Raw genomic sequence first — 12,630 nt, forward strand, 5'->3', positions numbered from 1 at the left:
ACCAATATTCTATGTTGATTAGCTTAACTATTCTCAGTAACACAATGATCTAAGACAATTCTAAAAGACTTACAATGAAAAATACTATTCACTTCCAGAGAAAGACTTGATGGAGTTTGAATAGAATTAGAAACATTTTTTTAATTCTTTATTTTTCTTGATTTTTGATGGGTGATGATTAGTCTTTTTTTTTCACAGCATGACTACTATGGAAATATGATTTATAAGCACACATATATTACCTATCTGCAATTGCTTCCCTTTTCAGAGGGGACTGGAGAAGGAAGGAGAGAATTTGAAACTCAAAATTAAATAAAAAAGAATGCTAAAAATTGGTTTTACATACATGAAAAATGTATTTTTAAAAGGAGATTAAAGACAAATTTAAAAAAAAATAAAAAAGCTTGTCCTAAAAGCTTGGATTTTTGTGTTTAGCAAACACTAGATTCCTATGGTCATTTATTATTGTGTATCATGTACCTAATCTATTCTACTGATTCACCACTCTATTTCTTAGCCAGTACCAGATTGTTTTATTGATTACTGCTTTATCCTGTAGTTTGAGATCTGGTAGGACTAAGCCACCTTGATAATATATAGAAATATGAATATAGTTTACGTATTAAAAAGTTTTGACTCATTGGCTTATATGATCCCCAAAAAGAAAGTCTTTGTCTTTCCAAACCTCATTTCTTCTTTTTGTAAAATGAAGGTAAAGGTACCTGAACTACGTAACTCACTGAGTTGTGAAGAACATATTCTATAAATTGTTTTAAAATCTCATTTTAATCTGACCTATTATAAAAAAGTGCTAGATTTGGAGTTGGAGAGATTAAGTTCAAATCACACCTCTACCATATATTTACTCTCTATCTGATGTTGGCTAGATTACTTCAAAAAATTAATGCATTAGAGTTTTTTACCGGTCCTCTTCATTATACAGATGAAGAAACTAAGTTCTAGAGAGGTAATATCTTGACCAAAGCCACTGAAATAGTAAGTGAAAGAGAAGGGATTTGAATTCAAGTTCTCTGATTTCAAATCCAGCACTGTACAATCTACATATACATCTACAATGTGAAGGAACTGGATGAAATTACCTCTCAGGTCTCTTCCAGTTGTAAATCTTTTTGGTTCTCAGTTTCCTCATCTGAAAAATGAGGGAGTTGGACTAGAGATATTACAAATTCCTTCTAACTCTGAATCTTTACTTATAAAAAAAATTATTTACTGCTTGCATGGTATTATGTTAGATGGAGTGGAAGATACGAAGAACTATAAAAGAGAGCCTAGAGCTAGGAACTCTTCCTTTTATTACTACTTACTCACAGTAACTCGGATTCTTTCTGTTCTTTACAAAATTATCTAGTTTTGATTAAAAATCTTTGAGAAACCATATCCTCTTATTCATGCTGCCTGGGCATCATGCAATATGTGGGACACAGGATTTACTGACCAGTGTCTGAGGACTGCCTTCTGGGTACTGCCAACCAGATGGCACAAAGTGTTGAATGCTGGCCTTGTGATTGGGAAGAAATGGGTTCAAATCTAACCTTGGGTAATTTCCATTGTGTATCCTGGCCAAGCCTGTTAACTTCTCTGGGCCTCAACATGCCCATCTGAAAAATGAGAATGACCACAGCACCTACCTTACTGGGTCATTGGAATGCTCAAATGAAAAAATGTAGGGAAAATCCTTTTACATTCTTATTGTGGTAGACAAATGAGAGATTTTTTCCTGTTGAGTTTCTTTATTCCAAATAACATGCATTGTTTAAACACAAAACCATTTAAGTTTCTTTAATAGATAGCTCAGGCTTAAAAATAAAGATAATTGGATCAATTAAAAGTGGTTAAAGGTATTTTGGGCTTCCCAGCTGAGTTTTATAAATCCTTTTAATATTTTAGAAAATTTTTAGGCCTACTTCTGAGACCATGGGATGGGTAGAAATTAAGTTGACAATATTCTACAAGGATTTTGGTAACAAATTTGTGTCTGTATTAAAGGTAAAGAATCAAATAGGGTCCAAGATGCTGTGTTACTGAATGTGATGAGCAAAAACAAATGACTCAATACTCAGTGGGAAAAAAACAAATTGCATACAAGTAGAATATTCAACTTTCTGCTTCCTAAAGTTAAATTGCTTAAGAGATACCCATCTTTTTAAAAAATTAATTAATTAATTTAGAATATTTTTCCACGGTTACAAGATTCCTGTTCTTTCTCTCCCATTTTCCCTTACCCCTCCCAGAGCTAACAAGCAATTACACTGGGTTATACATGTAAGGAGATACTCATCTTGAAGGGAGAAATCTCTATATCCCATTTATGTTACATACGCAGACCACAGATTGTTGAAAATAATACAGAGATAATTATACCAACAGAATCCTTGGTCTCAATTTGTTGAAGCTGTAGCTCAAATGAAACTCTCTGAAAAGCTAATTAAGTTCTTCCTACAACAAGAATGTAATGTATGGGTGTGATTTTTTTTAATAATGTAGTAAATTTAATTTAATTTAATTTAATTTTTTATTTAAATGTATCTTTGCCATAATGGAGAATAACCAGAATATCTAAAAGAGTGATCAACCCAGAGTTTTGAACTTTTGCAAAGTTCAAATGTACAGGTAGCCAAGTAAATCTGTCTGTGTTGTTTAAATTAAATGATAGCTTTTTAAATTTGGCTGTTTCTCATAACAGGACCTTTGGGAGGTGTACCTAGATAAGCCATATGATCTCCAATTTGGTCAGAATTGGCTAGTGGAGCTTTATATGAGTTGGTCCTGAGCCTACTCTCTGCCTTAATGAGGTTGGGTAAGTGGTAATGGAGAAATGACCAAGATCCACTACATATTTTTCTAGAAAGGGTAGACAGATCATTCATTTATCATTAAACCATCAGTTACTGCCAACTTCTGATGAATAAAATACTATATAAGGCACTGTGGAGTTTGCAATAATTTGCAGGACAGGTCCTCTAGAATGTAAAATACATAATAAGCTTGTTTGGGAGTAGCATCCCACAAAAAGGTTGATATCATGACAAAGCTGTTTGAAAAATGGGGGAAAAAAGATGAGGAAGGGTTGGAAATGTGGTATTATGAAAGCCAAAAAATGAAGAAGAAAGGAAGGGGAAAGGAAGAAGAGGAAAACAGGAAGAACGAAAGAAAAAAAATCAAATATGGTAGAGATTTTATATTGCAATGAAGATATTATAGGACTAGGAGACATGGATTCTGACCTCTGCTCTACTTTTGACTTCAGACATATTTTTAAACTTTTCTGCGATTCAGATTTTGCAACTCTTAAGGTGAAAGCACAGAAGAGAATAATAATCTCTGCCCTGCCTATAAGATGTGATTGTCAAATCATTTCATCTTTTGCCTTTTTTGTCTTTGTACAAGTTTTCCTCCATCCCTAGAACATTCTCCTGCCTTATTCCTTCGTTCCTTCATCCCACATTTCCTTTAAGTTGCAGCTTAGTTACTATCTCATTCAAGAGGTCTTTTCTGGCTGTCCCTGTTGTTATCATCCTCTCCACAAATTATTTTCCACATGCCTTTTATTTAACTATATGTATGTGGAATGTAGCTCTTCACTGGAACTAAACTACTAGTGTCAGGTAGTTTCACTTTTTTTAATGCACAATAATAACTACAGAATGTGGTACATACTAAATGCTTAATGAATATTTGGTGACTTATTGTAACCAGTGCTTCTGGTATGGATGGGAAACCAAGAAGTCAAAGAAAAGTGTCTTGCAACCCAGAAGTAAAAAAACAATCCAATTTTTTTTGGCCAAATTGTGAGGCACCACTAGATCAGATATTTATGGAGAATTAATATCTAAATCAGCTAATTGGATACACTGTTTTAGCTGTGATCTAATCATTACCAAGGCCTTGCTTTCCTTATTCCAACTAGCTCTAGGAATCATCACTGAATTCTGTACCCACAGGAAATGAGGCTTTCTCATGTATTCTGAAACATCCTGAAGTTGGAATTAAAATAAATTTTCCTATCTGAATCCACGATGGGCATTTAGCCTGTAAAAGGATGACTCCCAAGATGGTCCCCAAATTTGTCAGGATATCCCTGAATATCCTGATTCTTTGCTTCACAAATGCTACTTGTGATTTTTCAAGGAACACAGGAAAGTCAGCTGTGGAAGAAGTGAATGAAGGCTAATTTGGATGTTCATTAAGATTGGAAGGGCCTTCCATCTCCTTCCATACATTCTTCCTTCATTAGTTTGAGGACCACAGTTGGAACATCATCAAGGTCAGCAGATGCTTCCCGAGTGTGCCAGTTCTCTATTTCAACTTATGTTATAAACCAAAGATGAAGGCAGAGGCCTAGAAAAAGACCATTATTCACTTTTAATGAGACAGCCAGGGAAATAAATTGGCATATGTTACTTAAGTAGCTCATCAAAGGTGAGTAATTATCTTTCTCAGCTGGGACAGTAAGTCCCTCTGATAAAAGAATTTGCATATCATCTCTGATTGGTCTGTAATTATCAATTGTGCAGGGGGCAGGAACTTGGTCAACAGCAAAATCTTGAAGACTCATCACAAATGCCATCTTGAGTCACTGATCTTCAAAGGAGCAAGGTTGAGGTGAGTCTTTCCCTTTTAGGTCACTTAGCTAAGCAAAAAACACAATGAGCACAAAGGTGAAAAATTTAGTCCATTTTTCTTTGCCTAAACTTTGGGGCCCCATGAGCCAAACTTCCTATGAAGAGTTAAGGTGTTGGGCTAATGGGTTACTTTAATCGTTATAGCTTTGATCCACTTACTACCAGTTTCTCTTCTAATTTTTAAATTTATTATTATCTACATTACCTCATACTCTCTTCTGTTTCATGAGTATTAGATATGTCTCCTCAAATCAGATTATAAACTCCATGAAGACAAGAATCATGTTTTTTTTTTTGTTTGTTTGTTTTGTTTTTGTTTTTGTTTTTTGTTTTTTTTATGTCCTTCAGGGAGGAAAGGACAGCCAGCCAATTGGTGTAGTGGAGAAAGTGCTAGAATTTACATCAGGAAGATTTGAGTTTGAATCCTGTCTCCATCACTCACTATATGTATAACACTGGGTGAATTATTTAGTCTCTCTCAGCCTCAGTTTTTCCATATTTGGAATGGTAATAATAGCACACAGTCTATTCTCTATAAATAGCTGTTGTTGAAAAATTAAGATAACGATATTGGCACCTGGGTTAAGCTGAAACGTGTAAGATTTTGCTGTTTTCTAAACTTGAGTTTTTAAACATTAGCAATGAAAAAAAGACCAAAAAAATGGCAATGAAAGGAAATATGTTCAGTGATTTGCTATTCCCTATTTAGGATTGCTTTTGAAATCTTGTCATTTAGAACTGGTATTTTTAGTGGATTCCAGGAAGAACTTTAAGGAAACTTTCTTCATATAGAAGATAAGGTTGGTTGGTTTGTTTTGCCAAGAGCAAGAGGCATAAATAGATCAAATGATCATAGATCTGGAGCTAGAGAGACCCCAGAGGCCATCTAGTTCAGCCCCTTATTTTATAGATGAGAAAACTGAGGCTGAGAGATGTTACATGGCTTGCCCAAGGTCACATAATGGCAGAGCTGGGATTAAATTGAGATTTTTTTGCCTCCACTATATTCAATTGCCTCCAAAGACCACTTCTAGCAGATAGTTAAAATATAGTTGACATTTGTGAGGATTAACTTCCCAGGAAAAGTTCTTTGAATGCTACATATCTGGATAAAAGCTGATGAAGACTTGCTGTCAAAAATCTGGTTAGCTTTTAAAATCCAAATCTTTTTTGTCCAAGTCTTTGCAAGTACCCATATGTTCAGCATGTATGGATCAAATATTCTTACCTTATTTTGCTTTTCAGTCTTCTTTATCTTCTGTACTATGAGGATATTGAGTTTAAATGAACCTTTGAGACACTGCTAATCACAACATGGATATAATTCTTCTCTAGTATAACTTAATGAAATATTAGGATCTCAGCATTAAAGAAAGAAAAATTTTGGCATCACAAGTCACATTATAGTCACATAAAGTATATTTTATAATTCTGGCTCTACTTTCAAGACTTGTTTTGTTTTTGTTTTCTATTTTTCCTCTAAAAAGCACTCACCATTTCTGTCTATGGCAAAAGGCACATCACTTGTGACGATTTCATAATTGCATATCTGACTGTACTGGGGAGAACAGTCTTCATCTATGGCTTCCACTTGTAAAATGCTGTCATAGATCTTCCCCTCAGTCACCACGGCCTTATACATGGTCTCCTTAAAAGTTGGTGCAAACTCATTCACATCCTTCACCTGGATGTGGACCACTGCCCTAAAACCACATAAAAAAAGAGAAGAGATGGAGGAAATGAGCCCCAAACAACAATAGTTAAATTTGGAAATATTTTGAGTTGGAAAGGACCTCAGAAATTCTGAGTTTCTACCTCTCATTTACCAAGAATCCCCCCTCTATAAGACCTCAAATAAGCAATCATCCAGCCTTTGATTGAACACCTTCTTGAAAGGAAATTCACAATCACCAGAGATAGTCCAAACTACTTATGGATTCCTCAAATTGTTAGGAAGTTTTCCTCTTATCAAGCTGAAATCGACCTCTCTTTAACTTCTGCCCCATTGCTTTATCTTTTGGAGGCAAGCAGAATAAGTCTAAACCTTACGCCACATGACAAACCCTTTGAAGTCAGCATTTGGTGGGGTGCTACTAGGGAGCTACGATTTTAGATTATCTGCTTCCTCATTTTTAGCAGAGCTTTTGCTTAATCAGTTGCCATAGTAATTTCTTAAGACGAGAGATATCCTAGTTTCAATGTATCCTGAATACAGAGTACTGTTGGTAGGTCCTGGGGGTCTTACTTACACATTGAGGAGAATCAGTGACTAGCTTTGGGTTAGTACAACCACAAGTGAAGGAGTAAGTGGTCTACAGTAAGAGTTGGAATACTAACTATGTAATTGGATTGTAATCTTATCTAAAGTAGGACTCTTGAGCCCTTTCTTTTGCCCATCAATAGAAGTACAAAATTGGGGTGGGTGAGGTTGGGAGGAGGACTCCCCAGACAACATAATATAGACTACTGATGTGTCCCCCCCTCATTTTTCACCTGATTGTACTACTTTGGGACTTCTCTAACTTAGAACTTCTCTAAGTTAGAAAACTTCTCAGGATGTTCATTACTGGAATAACTTCATCCTCCCATGAGATCTCACCTGCCTTGAAACTCCATCTCTTCACTACCTACTATCCCTCTTATTGGATGATGGAATCATGAACTCTAAAACCTCCATTAATGGAAGGTTCTCAGCTCATAACACTTCCTTGTTTTTTTACCTAACTGTACTACTTTGGGACTTCCCTGACTTTTCCATCATGTCCCCAAGTTGGGTTTCCTCCCTGGCTGACTCTACCTCTACTTTTTAGCTATTTTTGTATGTTGTTCTCCCTCACTAGATTGTAAGCTCCTGGTAGGGGGAGACTGTATTTTTTCATATTTGTATCCCTACAACTTAGCACAGTGCCTGGCACGTCATAAGTGTTTAATAAATATTTGTTCATTGACTGACTGTAAGGTGATCTTTAAAAATAGAAGAGCCATCCCAGATAACTGGGTAAATGAGACAAGAACTCTTTATTTCTTTATATTTTTCTCATTATTACCACGAATTAATTTCTAAAGCAACAATGTCTATGGAATTTTCATGATGTATTTTTAACAGATTTTTTTTAACAGGTGAACCAAGAAATTATTATAGAATTCTTATAGAATAGGAAGGTTTCCTCTACTTTACCAGTAAGAAACATTACCAAAACCTTTGGAATAAGTACAAAAAAAATAAATTAAACTGGGAAGGTCTGGGTGCAAATAGGGTCTTTGTAAGTAAAACCATCTTCTATATTTGAAAGGTATACCCCACCCCACCCCAAATGTATTATAATTTTTAGAGGCTGTAGCATTCTGTATTCATTTCCTTCTTAGTCACTAAGCATCAAGGTATCCCTTTAACCTGAACTGTTATTAACACCTGTAATAGTTATGGCTTTGAATCAAAGGAGAGGGGAATTGTTTTTGTGACTCACTTGTGAGATTTCTTCCAGTTGGTTTCATGAGGTCCCGCCCCACAATCGTAGGCTTGGATGATAAATGTGTACTCCTTCTGAAGTTCACAGTCAATTGGGCTTTTTGCTCGGAGTCGACCTTCTCCGGATGTCTTGTTTAGTACTACAGCTTCAAAGGGCATTTCTTGACCATGGATTTTAAAAGCACAAATTTCACCTACAAGGTAAAGAAAAAAAAAAAAGAAAAGAAAACACTGAGTAGAATTGGCTGAGAATCTCCTGACAGATAATTATGTTTGACACTGAACTATATTTGTAAACTCAAAATATATTCAGAATTTCCTACTAGGTATGTACAAATGGATGAATTAAAAAATAGTATTATTTTAATTAAGAGCAGATAATCTTGGCTGTATCTTTAAAAGCTTCTATTCTAGTTCAATGATTTTCGAGAAACTAAGGAAACTCAGGCTCACAGAAAGTCAGAAACTTGATCTCTTTGGTGAGGTAAATAAGCACTGTGGGAAGAAATATGAGAAATGAATATAGTTTTTAAGTTCATCACTATATACTTATTTTTGTTTGGGCTCCAAGCAGGCAGGATTTTACCTAGCTATGAACATAAGCCCCAAAACTCAATTTTCCTATTCTTTTCCCTATTACATCCTTTTCCTCCTAAGATACTTTACATCATCTACCAATCCCAAATTCTGAGTCAATCAAAAGTTAGATGTCTATTTTCTCCTTTAGGCCACTAAGATAAGACAGTGAGTTCCAGTCCCTCTGAGCTAAGCCATCTTCTGGAAAATATAAAATTATAGAGTTACACTTGGAAAAGAAATTGTTGGGGGGCGGGGTTTCAAATGACTTTCCAAGGTTTTCAAATGATTTTCCTAAGGTCATAAGCGTCAGAGGCAAGATATGACCCTACATTCTTTGATTCGTACATCAAACTTCTTTCCATCATACCAAAGGGCTTCCTTACGCTTTTTTAGTCACAATCCTCTGTTTCATTAAGAATTTTACAGATGCATTGTTACTAAATAGGTGCATTCCTCCTTCTCAGCATGATTTATGTTTAGCTTAAGTAATTTTCCCTGTGGAAATACTAAAGTGGTGAGAATGTTCTTTTCATTATGCATCAATCAACTAGGCAACAGATTTTTCTCAAGTACCTTTCACAGAGAAAGCACACTAATAATAACAGGGTTTTCCTACCTCTTGAGGTAGGTCTTGCAAGTATTACTATCACTGCTTTATCCTGGAAATGGAGGCACAGGAAAATTAAGTGGATTGCTCATAGTCATATAGCTAGTTTAGAGTTGAAGTGAGAAGGGTAGCTAGATGGAGCAGTGGATAGAAGTGCTGGGAGTCAGGAAGACATCTTCCTGAGTTCAAATCAGACCTCAGATACTAGCTGTGCCACACTGGGCAAAGCACTTAAAATTGTTTGCCTCAGTTTTCTCATCTATAAAATAAGCTGGAGAAGGAAATGGGAAACCACTCCAGTATCTTTGCCAAGAAAATCCTAAATGAGGTCACAAAGATTCAGACACAACTGAAAAACAACTGAACAGGAAGCTGAAGGTAGAATTCTTATTCCTGATTCCAGAAACAACACATGTTCCACTCTATGGTACACTACTTCCTGAAAAGAAAGGAAATAAATTTAATATACCTTGCATAGAATTTTAAAGCTGGTATAGACCTTAGAGATCATCTAGTTCATCCTCTCATTTTACAGATGAGGAAACCCATGTCTAAGATTATGTAGTGAGTTGTAGTATCATGGCAGGAATCCAGATTTCCTGATTCTTTGGTGCCTCTCTAAAGTAGGCATTTTTACTTTCATCTATACCTCTCCCAGCTTCTGGGAATATGTGCTATATTTGGAGTCAGAGTACCTGGAGGTAAATACTGACTCTGCCACTTGCTACCTATGTGATCTTGGCTAAATCATTTGTAAATTATCTTAATTTCATCTGTAAATAAGGGAATTCGACTAGATTGGCTTCAAAAATCCCTTCTTTTTTTTAAACCCTCTGTTTGTCATACCCAACAATAGCCATCCTTTTGCAGAGTTATATTACCTCTATTTTACTAAAATTAGAAGAACTCAGAGATTACTGATGGAGCAGGATGCAAGTCTTGATTCTAGCCTTCTTGATATGACAGTTCTCTAGGTATATGAAATATAAAATCTCCAAGACTGTGAACTACAAGAATATTCCCTAAATAGATCCATAAGTTGCAAGTACACAGAACAGATGTTCAACCACAATAGAACCCCACACCTGGGATCATCTATTCTGATTCACCACTCACAGAGGAAAGTAATTCTCCACTTAACAGAACAGCAGCTTTCCTATGGTCTTCACTAACAATGTTTTCAAAGATGGGCAATCAATAGTAATCTTAACTTCAGGCTTTTGTTTTGATTATTTCATTGATCCACAATTTGATTATGAACAATATGTTTTTACACCACCTGACTGGCATTTCCTCTAAGGCCCCTCATTGTGAAATGGACAAGACAGAATGATTATATGACAGGTCCAAATGAGAAGGCTGTTTTCAATTAAGTCTCTGATCCCTCCAGACTCTTCTACATTTCCCTATTATCATTTTGGTACAACAATGTCGTTAGGGGTTCGGAAAAAATCTGTATTCAGGGAGATAAAGGGATTTAATCTGATCCACGAGTTTAATTTCTGCTGTGAATTTAGTTTGGGATGAAGTAATGAACTTCTAAAGTGCTTGACTTGTGCTTCCCTTCTCCAGATCAAGGGTAGCTTGTGAATATGACTAATGAAAGTGTCCATATTGATTTTGTGGGATTCTTAGAAATTCAAGAGTCACAATGATTCCCAGATCAATCACTCTATTTTTCTTTCATGAACTAAGTTAAAATGAAAAAAATATATGAGTAATTTTCAGGTGGAAATAGGAAGAAAGGAAAATGAGGAAGAAAGGAGGGAAAGATAGGAGGAAGAGATAGGAAGGGAGGGAAATACACAGAGAAAGACAGAGAGAAGAAAATGTGAAAAAAGGAGCAAGAGAGATTAGAAGAAAGGCATTCAGAAAGAGTTTTCACCCACTCAGAAATGAGATAGAATCAAAGTTCCTTTAAGAATCAGAATCATAAAATCTGGGACTTGGAAGGGATGTCAGAGGTTAGAGACAAACCCATGAAACTCAGATAGTCTTGCTGAGCCCTTGTCATGGGCATAGAGTTTACAGTTATCAGGTTGTGCATGTATCACCCTTTACACAGACAGCTAGACCTTCTGTTCCTGGCTCTCTGGACTATAAATATTGAATGTAGGGGCAGGCAACAGGCTGACGACAGTCTGGGTGGTAACCAGGGGACCACAGCACCGACCTTCAAAATAGGCAGCACTTTACAGATGTGAAGTGGTACTGAAGCCACAAGGATGAAAACCCATTAGCAGATAATTGAGAGTTTATTATAATCTTGTTCCGGTGGAAAAGAAATATATGTAATTATGTCCTTTTCACTGACTGAAACATTTTATGTGGGTCAGTAGCAACTCCAAGCTTTAATCACCAATGATTATGTTCCTACTCGAGGACCATGCACTCATACAAAAGAGTTTGTGCATAAACAACTTTTTTGTGCACTAAGTTTTTTTCTGTACATTGAGGACCGGTGATTGCATCTTCTCTATTTACATAACATGCATCTGCAGGTGTTGAGGAAATAGGAATTCATGTCATCTGGTCACATTACAGCTGGTACCTGAGCCTAGTCTATGATTGACTTAAAGATGGCTTATGCAAGGATTTCTCCTCAAGATTAGGGAAGTCCACCTGGATGGGAATGGATGATCTGTTCTCTGTTCTGTGCCTCATCTCACCAGAAACAAACTGAGAAATGGGGAAGCTTTTCTCTGGCTACTGACCCATAGGGCTATGTAAATGAGATTTTAAGAAATCTACTCAGATGGCTCCATTTATAAGCCAGTAATTTGTAGTCACTCTAAGTATCATGAAATGGGGGAGGGCAAATGCTGATCCTGTATATAAAAATATCTTAGAAAGGAAACTACATGTAGAAATGCAAATTAGAACTGGAATTCTGAATTAAGATCAATGTTGGAAAATTTACTGTATTTAAAAAAAAAAACAACTTGCCTTCAAGTCCTATTTTTATTTAAAAAACAAAACAAAACAAAAAACAACCTTAAACTCATTGAGAGAAGAAAGCTGAAGGGCTTATGCATAAACATCATCTAGTTCAGTAGCCTTCAGATAGTTAACTCACTCCTAGCAGCACAGCTGCATCTCTAATAGTTACATCTCTTGTTTTGATTAGAAACCTCCAAAAGCAAGTAGTATCTGTCTGCTTGTTAGCTACTGATCAAAGCAAAATACGGAGTTCTTTTTGAATGAAAGGCATTTCCCCAGTGTCCCACACCAGAACCAAAATAACCCTCTGGTGGGCCTATTATATCCCTATGAACTCATTACATTGTTTTCTTTTTAAAGCAAAAGGCAATTCACTCCCACTACCAATGGAA

General features: G+C 36.0%; 1 protein-coding gene across 1 annotated transcript in view; it reads right to left on the reverse strand.

Moving 5' to 3' along the window:
* CLSTN2 (calsyntenin 2) overlaps window positions 1-12,630 on the reverse strand; it is a 612,830-nt gene that overhangs the window by 236,157 nt on the left and 364,043 nt on the right. Inside the window, exons 3-4 of the mRNA XM_044669146.1 lie at window positions 8,111-8,306; window positions 6,138-6,346 (exon numbers count right to left, since the gene is read on the reverse strand). Coding sequence (XP_044525081.1) covers window positions 6,138-6,346; window positions 8,111-8,306 — 405 coding nt within the window. The remainder of the gene's footprint in view (window positions 1-6,137; window positions 6,347-8,110; window positions 8,307-12,630) is intronic.

Source organism: Gracilinanus agilis, chromosome 3 (genome assembly GCF_016433145.1).
Source record: "Gracilinanus agilis isolate LMUSP501 chromosome 3, AgileGrace, whole genome shotgun sequence".
Taxonomy (NCBI): Eukaryota; Metazoa; Chordata; class Mammalia; order Didelphimorphia; family Didelphidae; genus Gracilinanus; species Gracilinanus agilis.